Raw genomic sequence first — 18,532 nt, forward strand, 5'->3', positions numbered from 1 at the left:
TCAGACATACCACTAAAAAGAAACAAATCCTGATGGACCTATTTTTGGCTCCAACAACTACTGTTGTGTCTATGCTCCACTAAACCACAATCCTTCTGGGCTTATAAGAATCCCAGGAATGTTGCTAAAATATCCAGAATTGGGGCAATTCGACATTTAACTTTCATAATTAGACAGAGTGGGACAATATTGTTTTGGGCCTTGTGGGCTAATGACAGTAACAACGCACAGGGGGTTTACTGTAATGCTTTGCCATAAAAATTATCTTTAAAATCATTTAACAAAAAGGCAGGCTTGTTTAATTTTAATTGAACAGTAAGTATAGATTAACATGATGCAATACAGTGTACAAACAAAACAGAACAAGACAAATGATGGCACACTAGAAGGCCTACCTTGTACATTCCTGTAGGACATTACCCGCCTTCAAATATCAATCATGTTTTTTTTATACAATATTCTTTTATAGATGGCCAAATCTACTTCTAGAGGATTCTAAAACTTGAGAACTGGAGACTTTGAGGGAGTAGTTACTGTCAATCATTTTTTTATTTGGCAACCGGAGGCTTACAATCCCCTGCCAATCAAAAACTTATTTCACCAATAGTTTTTAATTCAGCCAATCACTTCACAGTATTATAAGGGCAATATCTTGCTTTGCAGATATTAACGTTATTTGGCTACTTCATATTTAATCAATTCAACCAGTTGTAATGATACAGCAGGCTAACAATACATATTTTAAGATTGTTATAGTAAAACTGTTAGCCTTGAGAACAACTCCCTGTTTAAAGTGGAGGTAGACAACTTTTCCACTAGCTAGTGCACTAGCTCACTAGCTACAACAAGCATAGCTTGCTAGCCTAGCTATAATAGCTAACACTGTCTGCTTATTAACTCCTTGATGATCAATCATGGTACAATATAACTTTCACTACTGCTCATTTTAGAGGGATCACCACAAAAAAAATCATTTTTATGGTTAAGATTATCAAACGAAGACAAAATGTTGATTAAAAACATTGCCCTCTGTTAATACTTTGACTAGGGTTAATGCTAGAATTGATGGTCAGGAATGACAGTCCACCTGTCCAGAGGGCAGGGGCACAAAAAAAGAGGACAAGTCGCCTGGCTCTGAGCCCCTAAGCAGCCTCCAGCAAACCCCACTGACTCCAGCTGTGCTCTGCTCTCCGCTAGAAGAACCAGCAGGAGGTCAGCAGGGTCTGTCAGCGTTCCTCCGGTGTCAACACAACCCTCAATGTGGAGCTGTGGACTTGCTGTGCTCCTTTTAAAATGAGCAGTGTTTCAGCTACTACCGTATAATCCATGATCATCAGGTAGTTGATAAACAGATGCTAGTTTAAAAGTTGACTATTACCACTACTGTGAAGTGACTGGCTGAATTAAAAATGATTGACAAGTGGTTCAGCCAGTGTATTGGTGAATTATGTTTTTGAGTGACAGGGGACTGTTAGCCTCTGACTGGCCAAATTAAAAATTATTGACAGTTACCCCACCCTTTAAAAGCCTTTGGTCTGCTGAGATAAAAACTTAAAATATTTCTAGGTTATTATCATTATTATTATTATCATTATTATTATTTTTATCATATTACTTTTATTGATTTGAGATCTTAAATTACACTCAATTTTTTTCTGTAAATCAACTATAACTGTAATTATCTAAAATATCTCTTATAATAGACTGCACATTAATGATGCACATTAACATGAATCATTTTTTAAAAACTGAGTACTTTTTATATTACCATTTTAAAGTGTCTCTTACTCCTTCAAATGTAGAACAATGAGCACAAACAATTGTAAGTCATCATTAAAAATCTTCATTGTTTAGTTAAAGTGTGTTGCATGGCAGCTTAAATAGTCAATTATTATGCAGAGGCGCAAAGTGAAAAAAGGTGAACAAACAGGAAACATTAGTAAGTGCAAATCAGAAAAATCATCCAAGTGGCTTTGACATGACACAGCTGACTGGTCACCCAAACTGTAAACCCTGATGTTCGGCAGGGGTTAAAGTGTATGAAAACAGCAGTTACTTCCTCTACTGGGATTAGAAGACCTTCTGTTAGTGTTACTGAAATCGTACTTCATGACTGTAAAAGGCATTCAGTAGCAAAACCTTAACAATGCAAGACTATATATGTACACACATGTTAGCAATCACATAAAACCATCACTATGCCCTTAGTACATAAGCTGTGATTGTTAAATCATACGAAAGTTCAGTCTGATTTTTAACTCAACTTGGAGCCCTGCAGTGGTGAAAATGCATTATATGCAAGAGAAGGTAAGATACTTCATAGTATCTTGAGCATGCAAAGCTCTACAGATTTTACCAACAGGCAAGAGAAAGAATACAGGCGCAAGGTTTAGAAAGCCACCAGTTTTTGAAACCTGGATTTTGAGTTTTACAGCAAACGTACAACAGCTAGTCAAGCCACAGGGTGTCAGACTCCTCAACTCACCGCAAACCTGCAGTCCCATAGACTCCATAATATAAGGTACAGCAGGAGTGCAGTAACTTCCTAAATAATCAATACAAATCAAGGTAAGGCAAATGTCATGTGCAAACGGGTACCATTTCAAAGACAGGTGGCTGCTATTACATTTTTTTTGGTGGCTCGAATTCTAAAAAATGAAAATGGCTGACGTATTCTTAAAATAATAAAATGGTCAAGAGCTACTGGGGTATTTATTCTAAACAATGTATACTTTATGTATAAATATAAGCAAAAATAATCACATGGAAAGTATCTCTCTCTTAAGCAGGTCAGATCAGTTGAGACTGGACTTCTATCTTACATTTATAAGACCTGCTTTGAAAAACTACAGTGATGCTGACTAAGAGAATGACAATAGTCAGCTCCTGAGAGAGGGTAGGGTATTTATGATGCTAGTAAAATTTCATAAGAAGAAAAAATGTAACATTATCTAGCAATCAAGTGTATGTAAAATGCACATACCAGAAGACTGAGTGACGCACGGGACTTTGTCGTTGAACGGAGGAAGCTGTGGAGGCAAAATGCAAAATTAGGAGTTAAAAAACAAACACACACACACATCTAAATTTCCAACAGTATTGAAGAATTAAGTTTTGAAGCATTGTCTACCAATGGTTAAATATGTAAGACGGTCATCTTCATCATTTGAGATGCAAAGAACGAAAACTGACAAATATATAACATGCTTTAAAAGCCATTTTAGGCACGGTGTTCATTTTGAAAGGGGCTACATTGAGCATTAAAGAGAATCATTGTCACCTAACACTGGTACCTTTGTAATAACATGTTTTTGCCTCAGTTCCAAAGTAATAATTTGAATTACAGTCCCCATGAAACCTGTTGCTTCCTGTTAAAGAAACCCATGTTACAATGATTTATTAAAGCAAAAACAAATATAATCCAGCTCCTTACCTCGACATAACATCGTGGAGTCACAAAAAACTGATTGATCTCATCAGGGCTGAATTCCCCGAAGATGTACTGTGGGAAAGAATCAATACAACCATTAGTTTAAAAGAAAGGCAATATTGTTAAAATCCCCTTTTCTCTAAATGTATTTTCCTGCTGTTGTGCAAATTCAAAATTAGGGAACTGATCTTGAAAAAACATTAAAGGAGTCACGAAGCTTGAGATCCTGCATCACTATAAAGAAAAGATCAAATCCAGGGGAAAGTACACAGTGGGCCACACACAGGACAGGGCCTTCACCCTCACAACTGGAACCGTTTCAAAGGGCGCTGTCACTGGATATCTAGGTACAAGGCCTCTTACTAGAGCCCATCATCACCCAGCCAAGAGTGCACTGCTAGCTTGTGCAAAGGTAAGGCACAACATGAAGTGATGAGTCATGCAGTGTTATACATAAACCATGCACACAAACAGCTCAGATCTGATTCCCCGACTGTTTGCTTTTAGAGAACAAGGTTTCTGAGTTGTTAACACAAGGCAACCTTATCCTCAAAACAAGCCAAAGTAGGGGTACATATGCTTCTAACTTTGTGTACATTTGTGACAGACAAACTAACGGTGCAGTCTCAGCCTCTTAGACAACAGAGAGACATCTGACTTGCATGCTTGTGATTTGAAAACAACATGATCCAGAGAGAGAAAGTCTGTTAACAAGTTCTCCTTATGTCAGCTGAAAATCTGGAGTGGAGCAGTAAATTGTCAATAATTAAATGATGAATCAATCACTTGAAAGACAAGCGCGTTGGTGGCTGATAGGTTGCACAATGAACAGTGCTGCATTTCTCAGAGACACCTCGAGATATTTGTTCAAATACACCACAAACAAAACATTTACAAAACTATTATTTACTGAAGGGGTACTATATCATAATTCCTATTTTGTAAACCACTTGTATTTATGTGGAGATAACCTGCTTTCTGACTACATTTAACTTCAGTCCAGTTATACTGCATTTACAAGAACTGTAGTTATTTTGGGTTTCTTTTTCTTAGCCACCGAATTACTGCAGTGTTTGCCTACATAATGCATATGCCATAGATCTACCGCAGCCACGAAAACTCTAGTATAAATGGATTTTTTTAGTGTAGGCAGAACGTCACATTACTGATTAGGGCTGTACCTGAGTTAGAATTATATCAGTCGAATCAGATTTGGCTGTTCAATACCAATATTCAACTACTTGTTACTTTTTTCCCATACAGAGTTTGAACGAGGATTAGCAGGATATTCAATGTCACAGTGGGATTCACGTAATAAAGTAAACAAGCCAAGCTAACGTGTGCTAACTCAGGTAGTAACGGATCAAAATGTGCAACACTTTATGCCAAAATTAGATATCAAAATAAAGCCAGAGACTTCATTTCATTGAGTTGCTGTGAGCTGTAAATTTGCCACTTCTAAGCAGAGGGCAGAAGATAATGTTATCTCGGAGCCTGACGAGGCAAAGCCTCTCTTCATCCAGGCAGCTGCCTCCGTCTCACGCAGACTCACCCTGCACTGAATTGCAGCATCAACATGAAAAGCGCTCACTCTGCAGCTAAATCTGGGGACAGAAACGTCCGAGACTGACCAAAAAACACGACTACTCAACTTGACGGAATCTCAATCGACTGAGGGGTCTCTGACTGATGGTTCGAATCTTAGGCTTTCAGGAGGCACCCCTATTACAAATGTCATATTTAGAGAGGTTTGATGAGGCCTTGAAGTTTCAGGAGCGTTTTTTAAAAAGAAACTTTGCTGACTTTCAACCAGCTCTGTGTTACTGCAGTGTGTGCTGATGAGCAGTGCAGGCAGAGGCCAAACACCATTCATTTACACATACTGCGATAACAAAGAGCTGACTGAAACTGGCAAAGATTCCCTTTAAGTATGTGTACAAAAGTATGCGGATCATGAGAAACGTGTTAGTTGATTATTATTCGGGACAAGGTAAGGCAGGTGACCTACATGCATGGTAAATCACTTACCTCTGGCTACAAACAACATTTAAATGGCCTGAGGGCTTTAGGCTCTCCTAACAGCTCCCCTCCCCCAAACACAGGCTATACATTCTGATTTTATCAAGTGCTTGTACCCAACAGAACTCACTTTGCACTTGGAAGTGTCTGTGTGGACAACGTTAATTAATGGGGTACCAATAAGCCCATCGACAGGCATTGGCACTGTAATTAATGGTGGGACATGGAAGAATCTCAAAGGTGAGCTCCTGACAGAAATGAAAAGAGCAGGATGCAATATCCCTTCTCTTCCATAGTTTATCATATTCATGTAGAATATTGTCTGTTACTGTTATTACTCCATACAACAGATATTAAATAATATTTCATATAAATAATTAACTGCAGTTGTGCTACACCCCCTGACAGATGACCTTTACACCTTCAGGGAAACCCAAGTGTCCACACGTGCATGCAAAACACAAAGCACCAGAGAAAAGGTGAAATGAACTCACTAGCCACGTCGTTAATCCTCTCAGTGCAATAAACAGTGGGACGTGAAAGGGGAGGCACAGAGAAAAGAAAGTGCAGCTAAAGCATATGTAACTCTTTGCAAACGAGGCCCCACGCGAGGGCCCACATTGCTGAAATGGCACTACAAGCGACAAACAGCCAGCCGTAATCCAACGGCCTCAGGATGGCTAATACAATCACAACAGAAAGAATGTCCCTTTGCCTCTTTCCGCAGGCGTGCCACACGTACCACACTAAGCTTCCCTTGCTGTTGGTTTGGACTGAGGATTACAACAAATTAGCCATCTGTATGATTTCAACACAGTTTAGTGACGACACTACACGCACAACAGGGATATAGGAAGGGTCTAACATAACAAAGGGCAGGGCCGGAATAATATTAGAATATGAAATGTATATTCTTAATAAGCCCTACTACCATTAACTAACTTTTAGTGATACTGTGTCTCGCAAGTTTCAAGTACGACGATGCAGAACAGGTGACCAGAGGTTGATTCTGGTGAATAAATGAACATCATTATTGATTATTTTTCAGTTATAATTGATAATCTATGTATGTGAGCCACTGAAAATAATCAGTGAACTAGAAAGTTTCTACCAGCTTTGTACACAATACGCATGAACTCCCTGAAACTGACTCTAGGGGCACAAAAAGGTCCCATCTGTGATCTCCAACATGTAAAAAGTCAATGCTGTGTTCGCATGTAATCAAGCACACCTTAGACGGCAAACCCGCTATTATTTTAGTGGACGTGAGCAGGATGGTAAAATTAGAGGAGACCGGCAGAGAATACTGCCAACTGCCATTAAAAGTTAAAATATTTTAGCTTTTTGCTATCCTCCACGACTAAATTCACAACAGGATGTTACGTTGGTCCTCCACAGGAGAAAACATGGGCCATATGCACTCCACATTACTAGAATAATTACATAAAATAATAAACACAAAATCATTTTATTTAAAAAAAAAAAAAAAAAAAACTCCATTCTTTGTAATCAAAGCAACATCCCCATCACAACATATCATCATACATGTTTCGTTTTAATGTCTTTCCATTCCGTCAGGTTTGTTTTTCCCGTGCCGTCTAGAAGGTGCTGTCCGTGTGCCATCTATCGTCTGCCAGATTCTATCAATCTTCTACATGACACCTGACGCACAAAGCAATTAACTTTCTGCATACCAATCACAAAATAAACACCTGGATGGTATTTTTAAAAAGTTCAACAGATAAAAAGATATAAGCACTTTTGATTTCCACAATAATCAGACTATCTGTTGTACGAACCACTTCTCTTCTGGCAAAATACCCCCAAAAAATATGAACACCACTTAAACAATCTGTGTAGTCCAACCGTAACAGGAGATAAAGCCAGCACTACTGTGCTTGTTCTCTTAAACTGGTATGCAGAGTTATTAATGGACAACTTGGCTGAGCGTGAAAATGCTGCAGTGCCACTACAAATAAGGTCAGACTAGTTTTGAATGAATCTCCGGAGCATGCCTGTGCCTGCATATTGGTGTGATGTAGTAATAGGATGACATATGAAGATTACAAAGCATGAAATAGAGAGGAGTATGACAGTGGAAGAAAGGAATCCTTGTTATTTATTCGGCTGGAAAACAGGTGCAAAAGCAACCGCTCAGCAATTCAACAATGAAGTAGCACCTTCATTTATTGATATGCCATAAAACAAAAGAGATAAAATAATGATAATGGAATGACAAATGTTATGCCCCGCCCCCCTGATAGTAGTCCCGAGGACATCAAGTACTGTTACATACATGTTAAACTTCTGCTGTTCCCTGTACTCAAACTCAGCCATTCCCCATTAACAACTATACACACTTCCACATTATTAGGAACACAATGCTAAAACTTATACAGCCTAATCGGGAGTCCTACAACACACACTACATTATTACAATTGTTTTGAAGAGGTGCTAATTCACATTTATAGTCAATTTAGAGCCTGTTATTTGTGTTCCTGTTGAATTTTATTGTTCTACACTGTGAGGCGTTTTTTATATTTAATCTTGTTAACATAAATAGCGTGGCTCATAAAGGATTCTCAGTTACCATTGTGTGGCATAATCAATGTTGTGAAGAGCTGCAAAGATTAAGTGATCAACAGAGCATTAATTATCAACTGTTTTGGTATCAACTAACTGTTTTGTTTGTTTTTAAAAAGGCAAAAATGCATTGTTTGAAGCTTCTCTTTTCCCACTCTACTGATAAACTGAGTATGTTTGGGTTAGGACAATAATTCAGACAAAACAAAACATCTCAAGACCTTGGGCTCTGGGAATTATCACTATTTTCTGACATTTTATAGACTGAATAATTAACTGAGGAAATACCTGGTAGACTTGTCGATAATGAAAATAATCATTAGTTGCAGCCCTAATTTTGTGTACAGCAACATTTAGGCAACAGCATGCTAGCATTTAGCATCTTAGCATGCTTACAGATAGAAAAATTGAATGTTAACAGTTAGCATGTTAGTGTGACATGCTAAGAGTAACATGTTGATCTCAAAGCACAGCTGAGGCTGCTGGGAATTCACTTATGGATTTTAAAGAAGTTTAGTTAATAATGGGTGTTGAAAATTGGGAAATATGATTTGTAGAAGATGAAAAATCAGGCAAAATGTTTACTACAGCAAACCTGAACGTCTGCCCCAAATTTAATGACAATCCAAGCAATAGTTGAGATATTTTAGTTTAAACCTAAGTGTAGTTTCACTTATGGAGCATTGTTTAGTGCATTTTCATTCTGTGTGCATTTGGCATGACTAAGCTGAATACTTTGGGCAACTTTAATGATAGTCTGATTTGTTTGCATACAGTGTATAGTTTCCCAAGGGAGGTGGAGAGGATTACTATGCCACTCACAGATTTATGCTTTGGCGAACACTGGGCTGAACTAAACAGAGACGTTAAAAAAAGAAGGAGGATGTCGCAATAATAGTTTAAAGTTGCAAAAGCTCTTATACCGTTGCCTTAGGTAACTTATTCCTTATTACAATGAACACAGCCGATGTGGTTTATTCTGAAACTTCTCTATGGCCGCATTTTAGATCCATGTCAGGCAGACATCTTTGTGCATGCACTGGGAATAAGCTCCCTGTTCACACCTCAGACATGTCACCTGAATGCAATGTATAGCCCCTTTGTGTTTTATAATAGTTTTTGGAAGGCAGCACATTTTTGGGCAATAAGCTATAACATGTTGTAGCTACACAGGCAACAAACAACACAGTGTCTTGATGAATGAACTAAACCAATAAGTTAAATGTTAATGAGGACATTTTTTCTTAAGTTGGTCAAGGCAACTTTAAAAAAAAGCCCAACATTCACACAAATTTCTGACAAACCTTTTCATGATCAACTGTCAAAACTAAACACAGTGAACAAATAACTGTTGTCATGCTTACATTAAACGTGATGTTTACAATACAGCTTTTAAGGATTGTTTTATTTGTTGTTATCATCTTAAAATCCTGCAAAGGCCTCCTTAAGTGTAAGGAAATATATTGATTTCTGTCTAAGCGTATCACTGAAACTTTATGGGACATTATTGCGACAAATCTACAAAAAAAAACAAAAAAAAACACATCGCTGACATAATTTATCCAGTCACTGTGGCTCAGCTTTAAAAATTAGTAAAAAATATTATAAATATGGATGTTAGCACTACTTTTAGGTGGCATATTTGCAAGATAATGCACTAATAAGATGAATACTACTGTCTTCTGTTGCACTTAGTTGTCAGATTAAATCTGTTTTTTCTGCAGATACAAAGCAGTACTGATAAGTTATTCCAGAACTACCTGTTTTGTTCATACTCCGAAGAGCAATGCTTTTTTTGCTGCTGGTATGTCTTGATCTGCCTCCGATCGTTCGGCTGCACCGCCTGCTCATCCACTTTTCTTCAGTTTGGATTTGTCCTGACATCTGCTGTCATGCTACTCTCTTGTGGAATGACTGAGTTTTATTTTTTCACTCCATTCACATACATATTTGTCATTTCCCACAGAGTAAATTAATGTGACAGCAACACCGCTGTTGATTATTTTACCCAAAGGGTGAGCCTTTAAAAGGAGTTTTTGTAACACTAGAAAAATGGTTGCTAAATGGGGCAACCAGACCAAATGAAATAGTTGACAAGGGTCCAAAACCAGTTGCCCCGGGGAAACTGGCCAACTGTCAATATAAAGCCCTGTCTGTCAAACAAACTTTTATATATTGCGCTACTCGTTCTGTGACATTTATACAGTATGTGATAATAAATTCCCCATCAGGGAAGGATAATTCAATATCAGTGGGTACATGTATGTGCAGGCCAAAGACATGAAAGAGCTGACAGCTGTGTTTGAAAGAAGCAAGGCGGGTTTTCTCCTCAAGCTTTCACTTTGCTGAACAGTGAGCCAATAGAAACACTCAATTTTGAGCACAGGAAGAAGTGTGAAAGCATGCCGAAATAAGTCTTCAACGAGGTTTCCCTTCCTTTGGTCGTTAGTCGTGTTCCGGTTCTTGAACAGTCAGCAGGAGTTTGAACCCACTGAAGCACATCTCCATGGTTTAAAGTTTCAATTTTATTGTGTGGATTTTCGTCATAAGTTGAACTTTACTTCAGTCAATAACTAGAAACTTCGGACCTGGCATGTCTCTGCATGCACAGCTAGACTGCAAAATGGGCCTTCCCACATGATACCTAACTTCCTCAGAAATGACACCTAACTTGCCAACTTATCTACAATCAAAGTCACACGGGAACCGGCGGTGAAGCTGCACTCTCGCTGTGTGCAAGCTCAGTCCTGCTTTTTAATTGTTTCCATATCACATAAATCTTCGCTAGCAACGAAGGCCCACACTGTCGCATTTGAATTTAGCTAACCAGCTAGCGGACTGCCTGCAAAGTGTAACCACACCATCTGTGCAGAGCTGTTAGCCTGCTACAAGCTAAGTCAACAGCAGGGCAGTGTTATACCCTGACTCACTACTACTAGGAAAAGGCAAATTATCTCACGCAAAACCTTCAACAAAAACCGTTATTATGCGTCCTGACTGCCCGGTGCAAAACTAATCTGCAGTTATTACCAGTTATGAAAATATGCGCTCGGGGAAGGCCTGTCGCAGCACTGAGCAGGTGGGCCATGCATACACGCAGCAGTTTTCTGTGTCGCTTTTACCCTGGGAAATAACACATGACACTAAATGGGCTCTCACACCAAAGCGTCACTAACATTAGCATAAGCACACTTTTGTGCTCTCTGGCTAAACGTGACTGTCATATCTTAAAAAACTGCAGCAGATAGTAGCGCTGTCTCATTTGAATGGAGGGACCTAGGGCCTGTTAGCTACCATGCTGGTGTGGTGTTTCAATGAGGCTTAGGGGGGGCATTAGCAAGCACTTTTCAGTTGTAACATTTTCAATGACACGACTAGCCAGATGTTTGAAATAACAACACGCACATGACCAAATGGCCACCACGGTATGGCACTATTTTAGGTCAGAAGGTTGTACAAACGAGGGGCGGTCGCGGGTCTATAAATAACGTTACACGCCGTGCAGCAGGAGTTGTTTTGCAGGCTAACGTTAGCCTGCTAGCTTAGCTACCTGGTTGCTGTAAGAAGCCATGCTCCCGGTGAGATTTTCTCTCCTCCGCTGACAAGATGAAAACTCTCCCGGGAAGGTGTTGTAGGTGTGTAATGACCGTCACAAAAGGTGTCCTACTTCGACGTCATTGTCATTTTCCCAACGTTGTCCTGGCAGTCGTGAGTTTTGATCCATGTAATGCATCAGCACTTCATGCTGCTCGCCTTGCCGTCACCGCCATTTCTGTCTAGCCTCTTCCTCGCTTGCTAGCCAACCCAGCGCGCGGTCGGTTGTAGTGGCAGCGTGAGCGCAAGGAATAGCGACAAACACTTCCGGTGGCGGTTTGATTCCGGACTTCACAATAAAAGTCTTGATCTTTAACCATAGATCCCCTCCAGTGATGTACTGTGGTTTGTGACTTCCGGAGTGCATGTGGAGCAAAACACATAGAACTTCTATACAGTTATTATCACATTATGTTTGCCCCTTTCTCATCACACTATGGGAGGAGTTTTATTGATCACATGAATTTAGGAATAAGTCAAACATAAGCACTGAAATAGAACATTCCTTGGCCAAGTATTTATGTGCACATAGAGGCAATCTCAATGATCTTGCACATTATATATACATATATATATATATATATATATATATATGGGATCAGCACAGTATCGCAGTATCTTAGCTGTTCCTAGGACTGCACTCCTCAGATGTTGTACCTAGAATTCGCTGGAGCCACTCTCCCTATTTGGGGGTCACAGCCCCTAAAACTTCTATTACCACTGGGACCACTTTGGACCTCATCTCTGACATCTTCCATTTGTTCCTTCAGCCACTGACACTTTCGATGATGTGACTGTCAGCTGAGACTGCCACATCTACCACAACTTCCCTCTTCTGCCCCTCGTCAACCACCACTATGTCTGGTTGGGCAGCTAGCAGCTGCTTGTCAGTCTGGCACTTGACGTCCCACAGGATCTTAGCCCTGTTTTTCTTAAGTACTTTCAGGACTTCTAGTCAGTACTCAGCAGAGATGGTCATGCAATGTGTGTGGGATCTATGGATCTATGGACCTACCTCCACACTGACCAAGAAGCACATATATATATATATACGCTGTTAAATGATAATTACTGCTAATAAAAATGAATTAATGCTGGATTACAGTATTTTGTATTATTTAATAGTGAAAGATTAAATGGTTGACTGTATGGATGATATAATTTTAACTGCCTAATTTCATTGTGTTTTTTAATGATACAATGACAATAAAATGCATTTTGATTCTGATAAGTAATTTAACTATTTTAGTGCCAAATCAAAGTAGTGGGACTTATTACATTTGAACACCTTTTTATTACTTTTCTCACACATTTCGTAACTGTGTAGTAAATCTTAAAAATGTCTCAGAATATTCTTTGCCAAGATAAAGCTTTCTTCCACAGTGAAAAGCTGCAAAGCAACAGAATTAATGTTTTATCCCACATTTAAGCGTTTTTACCTTGAAGTATATATTCAAATGTATCCCTTTGACTAGTAACTGTAATTTAATTGTATATATTTTCTCAGTAACTGTAAGTAATAACAGTTACATTAATTTTTAGGTTTAACTAGTTACATGTAAGGGCGGTGGTGTGGTGGTTAGCACTGTCGCCTCACAGCAAGAGGATTCCTGGTTCAATCCCAGGAGGGAGCCCTTCTGTGCGAAGTTTGCATGTTCTCCCTGTGTCAGAGTGGGTTTTCTCCAGGTACTCCAGCTTCCTCCCACAGTCCAAAGACATGCAGGTTAATTGGTGAGTCTAAATTGTCCATAGGTGTGAATGGTTGTCTGTCTCTATGTATCAGTCCTGTGATAGTCTGGAGACCTGCCCTGGGTGTACCCCGCCTCTCGCCCAATGTCAGATGGGATAGGCTCCAGCCCCCCCGTGACCCTCAAGAGGATAACGGTTACGAAAATGGATGGATGGATGGATAGTTACATGTAACTAGTTATTCCTCAACACTGTAGTAAGACAACAAAAGTGCAGAGTGCAAAATATGCTTAAGATTTTCAAGCTCAACACCTGACTCTATAAACTGACCTATTGTGTCAGTTAAAATTGTTTTTAATTAGTTATATTGCCCTTCCCAAAAAACTGAGAGTCAGCCCAGAGCCTCTGGGGCCCCGGAAGTCCTGAGACCCTGGGTCAGTTGCCTGTACTAGCAGGAAACCCAGCTTTGCTGCTGCAAAAACTATCTACCATATTCTGTGTGGGGTTATTATGATCACTGGTAATATACATTCATTGCTGGGTTCCTAAAGTAAGGTTAATCTTAGAGGAAATGGATACCTCCTTTCCCTTACAGCTTGAGCCTATCTCAACTAATAGCAGAAACCTTGCTCTTCAATTGAAACAGAAAATCTTTAACCTTCTTACGGTCATTACTTGTATCAGAGAGTTACATGAATAGACTCTATCAAGTCAATCTGTCTCATATAATTACAGGGTGTGGGTCTGAGAATGAACTCATTGACACTGAAGTCACTTTAAAGATACATTTATTTTGAAATATATTCATGCTTCGGAGGAAAAGCTGGAAGTAATGTCGCGGACTATCAGCACGAGCTTCACGATTGAAGCGTGGCCGCGTGCGCTCTGTGCGTTCACGTCCGGGTTGGGGCATGAGTCGCAAGATTTTTGTTTTTGGAAGTTGGGCACGATTGAAATAACAACTTTTAATATACTTTTCAGTTTAATATTGAACTCTAGTGAACCAACTTGTGTCCTGTGATGTTTGGGTCAAACGAAGCAGTGAATTAAACGTAGTTGTCTGGTTTAGTGTGTCATAAACAATAATAAAGTGCTTACAGTGTAATAAAGTATAACAATACATATGCATAATGTATGCCTCCAACACACTGTGATGTTAAACTACTACAAACTGGGGACACAAGCCCAAAACACATTATGTTAGCAGCAGAAATTTGACTTTTCTGTTTACAACGAGCTCTATAGTAGTGGGCGTGGCACAGCACAGGTGAGAGGCAGCAGCAGGAAATCTCAAACAGGAAGCTGAAAAAAACCTGGGCTGTTTTTTCTCTCGGCACAAACGACAACAAGATCACACGGAGTCCAAAGGTAGGAAATAATAGGCTGATATGTCTTTTATTACTAATGAGCCTAGATCTAATCACTTAGTAGAAACATGAAGCCAAAACACGACTTTATTTCGCAATCAGGAAGAGCGTTGCTATGAATTGTGGGCCTCTGTGGGCTCCCATGTTGAAGTAAAGCAGGCCTGATCATGTAAAAGTGTAATTTAGTTTGCTGGCTTGTGATCAGATTCATAAATCCTGCTGGAATCTCTGTGGGCCCCTGAATTACCACAACATATCTCCCTTCACAAGTGGAGACACCTCTCTGTCTGAGGTCCTGCACCTTCCCAGCCAGCCATTCATCTTCATTAAATAATCCTTCATGCTGCTTTACTGTCCACAGTGGCAGCTACAGCTACACAAGCCAACCATCCACTTTGTTTGTGAGGGTCTGTAATAGGATTCATGCCCATAATCTCCTTGTGTTTGCAGGTGAGGATGCCAGAGAGGGGACGACACCACCACCACAGGGGTGATGAGTATGACGAGTACAGGAGCAGGGACAGGGACTACTCAAACGACAGGGACCACGCTTCATACGATGGCAGGGGTCGCAACCAAAAGCCGAGGGACGTGGACGAGAGAGGCTCTGCTGGTGACAGGAGGGGCAGACAAAACAGACAGAGGGACGTGACACCTGTCTCTCACAACGAGCCATCTGCTTACAGAGACCACGAGCGTGAAGGACCCTCGAGACTGTACTGTATACTTACTGTCATGTCGTCCTCAAACACTTTTTTAACCATCTGTGGCATTTGTATGTAAGATGTTTGTAGAGAAAGAATTAATTCCATTGTATCAACCTTGTAGATCCAGAGACACCTCAGCGTATCACCCTGAAGGGGAGTATTATGAGCGACAACACAAACAAGCTCTGTACAATCTCAGATACCTCTTAACCAGCAGAGGCAAGTATAATTATTTTTTAGGTCTGTGAAATGTTTTATTTATTTTTATTTAACCTTTATTTACCACAAAAACCCTCTTTTACAAGAGTGTCCTGGCCAAGACAGGCAGCAACATAAATTACAGACAGAAAACGTGGCACAAAAATACAGAATAAAAATGTACAGTTCTAAATTACTACAAAGAAAATCCAAAAAGTTTGTTAATATATACTAGAGGTGAACTATATGACTACAAAGACCAGCTAAGATACACCGTGACATTGGCATATAGACGATTGTGTGCAAAAATCTTGCAACAGTGCTTTGAAACGGCCGAGAGGAACCACTGAGAGCAACTTTAAGTCCTTATGCAGAAGATTCCACATATAAGGAGCTGCATACATAAATGTTTGCTTGCCAAACTCTGTACGTACCCTTGCTACAGACAGTAAAAACATGTTATGTGAATGGATAGCATAGCCATTTTCAATTTTTTGCTTAATGTACACACATAAATATGCTGAAAGAAGGCAGAGAATAGCTTTGAAAACAAGGGAATGCCAATGAAAAAGTCTACGAAATTGTAAGGAGAGCCAGCCAACCTGAGCACACAGGATACAGTGATGAGTTAGTGGCCTACAGTTGGTAATAAACCTCAGTGCACCATGGTACATGGAGTCCAGAGGATGCACACACTGGATGGATGCATCCATATAATACATCGCCATGTTGGTTACAATCAAAGCATGTGCTCAACAGCATTTAAAAATTTCTAGAATTTATTAGAATGGCCCTCAGATACATTAGACAATGCAAAATGTAATATGGTTTTGTTGCATTTATCTCCACTTTTTAATCACTTATTAAACATGTTTTATAATTTATAAATTTATTTAACCTTTATTTTATCTGGAATGTTACCTCTGAGATTTAGAATCTCTTCTGCAAGGGAGTCCTTGACAAACAGCAGCATAAAGAGGGAACTGCAAATTACAAGCGGGCATCAAATATCCTCCTGAGACCCGGACTTTTGTTCAGTTCGCATTTTTAATTTCTCCCAGCTCTTTGGGATCAGAAGGACCTGATTAGTATAAAAAACTAAACATTGTCAATAATAATAAAGTCTCTACATCCTCAAACGAGACGATAATAAAGTTCCAAGGTCCTTCAATGAGCTGATGATAAATTCTTTATGTCCTCAAACGAGTACTTTCTAATTAACAGTGTCTTAGCTTGTTCCTGCGCTAAAATTTGTGGGGCCTATCAAACTACAAACCTTATTAATTATAAATAAACAAGTTTCAACCATCAAATGTGATCAGGTTTTGGACCTTGTCCACTTTTGTGTCGGCTGCCATCTTGTTTTTACATGGATTGGGCACAAAAGAAGTGTCCACGAATGAGGACAACAGGTGTAAGTAGAATGAAGTATAAGGTCCAGTAAACCCAGAATGTGATGTCCTTGTATGAGGACACAGGGTGTCAGGAGGATATTTGTCAATTTTGCTTGAAAAAACATTTTTTGTTGACAAATAAACAATAAATTTAGTCATCCTTTCAGCCCTAGTCTCACCACGTTGCTTCACATTAACGTCAGTATTGTATTTGTTGCTGTGTCTCCCAGGTCTCTGCCAGCTGATGGAGCTGTTTTTGAATCTCCTTATTGTCATCTGTGCCGGAGTGCCATACAGCAACAAAGGGGGTTACCGTGACCTGGCCAGCCTTGGTGGGGTCTACCACTATCACTTTGGAGGAGCCCAGGCCTTCACCGGAGCCGATGCAGAGAGGGTGAAGGAGCTGGACCGGCTGTTCCATCAGCTCTCGCGTCCTCCGTACGTCTTTACCATGGCCTGCGGTGGGGTTCTGATGATCTATGTGTGTGCCATGCTAGCCCTGGGAATTTTTAGGGTCCCATACCGCTGGCCCCACGTGCTGCTGGGGGAGGCTCTGGTGAACTTCCTGATCGGCCTGGGCTACATCCCTGCGCTGGCCTTCTACTTCATTAAGCTGCAGGGGACCTACAACGACCCCATCTGTAAGGAGAGAGAGCAGATGTACAAGAGCAAAGGGCACAAGGGCTTCGAGTGCCAGTTCCACGGTGCGGATATCGCAGGAGGTCTCTTTGGGGTGGTGGGGGTGTTTGTTTTCATCTTCGGCGCAGTGTTAGCTGTCAGAGCGTTCAGGTCAGTGCGGGAGCTGAAGAAGCAAAGAGCAAATGAGGACAATAATTTTTGAGGCTTTACTCCGTGGCATATTTGAGCAATAATGGATCTCTTTGACATGGAAATATTTTTTTATTGTCATATTAGGTGTTACTATACATTCACTCTTGTTGAATGTGATCTGTGAATTAGCTTTTTATCCATTTTTTTACTCTGAACAAGCTTTTCAAATTGATTTTGTAGAATAATTTTTTATTCCTACCACTTATCCAGTTTACATACATGTGTACTGTGTCTGTTTTATTTTCTATAAATGTGTTGCTATAATAAAACACTTATACCTTTTTTATTACTACTTTTTTCATTAACTTTGTGTATAATAATACCCGCAAATTAAAAGGCAGGTTGAGAAACAGTTTGATCGGCAGAAATACTCCCAGAATATTAAGTCCTTCTTTCTAGAGGAGTCACCTGTGTGACTGAGACAAACAGCAACTTGCAACCAAGAATATCAGACGCTGCCAATGATTTTAAGAATTTCTGAGATGTTACCCAGGTACAGTACCCTGGGGTTTCATAGACCCAAATCTCTTTTAAAGTAAAATAATTTGTGTTCCAGATTGAAATTATTGTGCATTCCTTAGCTCTCAGCGAGTGAAGCTCAGTCTGTAGATAACTAATCCTGGCAGATGGATGTCGATACAGAGGGTTGGACTGAAAAGCTAATTCTGGAAACACAATGTCTCGAGCTCTTGAAACAGTGTCACATGTATTTTTCTGCA

General features: G+C 39.9%; 2 protein-coding genes across 5 annotated transcripts in view; one reads left to right on the forward strand and one right to left on the reverse strand.

Annotated features, from left to right (window-relative positions):
• usp10 (ubiquitin specific peptidase 10) overlaps positions 1-11,857 on the reverse strand; it is a 25,927-nt gene extending 14,070 nt beyond the window's left edge. For 2 of the 4 annotated variants that reach the window (XM_050053069.1, XM_050052983.1), the window contains exons 1-4: positions 11,584-11,857; positions 3,434-3,502; positions 2,984-3,029; positions 2,486-2,545 (exon numbers count right to left, since the gene is read on the reverse strand). In XM_050053069.1, the coding sequence (XP_049909026.1) occupies positions 2,486-2,545; positions 2,984-3,029; positions 3,434-3,502; positions 11,584-11,604 (196 nt within the window). In that variant the 5' untranslated portion in view covers positions 11,605-11,857. The remainder of the gene's footprint in view (positions 1-2,485; positions 2,546-2,983; positions 3,030-3,433; positions 3,503-11,583) is intronic. The other 2 variants (XM_050053234.1, XM_050053152.1) reach the window with 1 other exon arrangement.
• Positions 11,858-14,533: 2,676 nt separating this feature from the next.
• marveld3 (MARVEL domain containing 3) lies at positions 14,534-18,116 on the forward strand. The gene is made up of 4 exons (XM_050047987.1): positions 14,534-14,684; positions 15,134-15,399; positions 15,512-15,609; positions 17,213-18,116. The coding sequence occupies exons 2-4, from the start codon at positions 15,140-15,142 to the stop codon at positions 17,821-17,823; spliced, it is 969 nt and encodes a 322-aa protein (XP_049903944.1). The 5' UTR covers positions 14,534-14,684; positions 15,134-15,139; the 3' UTR covers positions 17,824-18,116.
• The last annotated feature ends 416 nt before the right edge of the window (positions 18,117-18,532 follow it).

This window comes from Epinephelus moara, chromosome 1, assembly GCF_006386435.1.
Source record: "Epinephelus moara isolate mb chromosome 1, YSFRI_EMoa_1.0, whole genome shotgun sequence".
NCBI classification, from domain to species: domain Eukaryota; kingdom Metazoa; phylum Chordata; class Actinopteri; order Perciformes; family Serranidae; genus Epinephelus; species Epinephelus moara.

Bases quoted from the DNA above. Each gene is read 5' to 3' on its own strand.
- marveld3 (XM_050047987.1), top strand. From the start codon at position 15,140: ATGCCAGAGAGGGGACGACACCACCACCACAGGGGTGATGAGTATGAC. The intron at 15,400-15,511 runs GTACTGTATACT...TCAACCTTGTAG, and splicing joins CGTGAAGGACCCTCGAGACT to ATCCAGAGACACCTCAGCGT. The intron at 15,610-17,212 runs GCAAGTATAATT...TGTGTCTCCCAG, and splicing joins ATACCTCTTAACCAGCAGAG to GTCTCTGCCAGCTGATGGAG.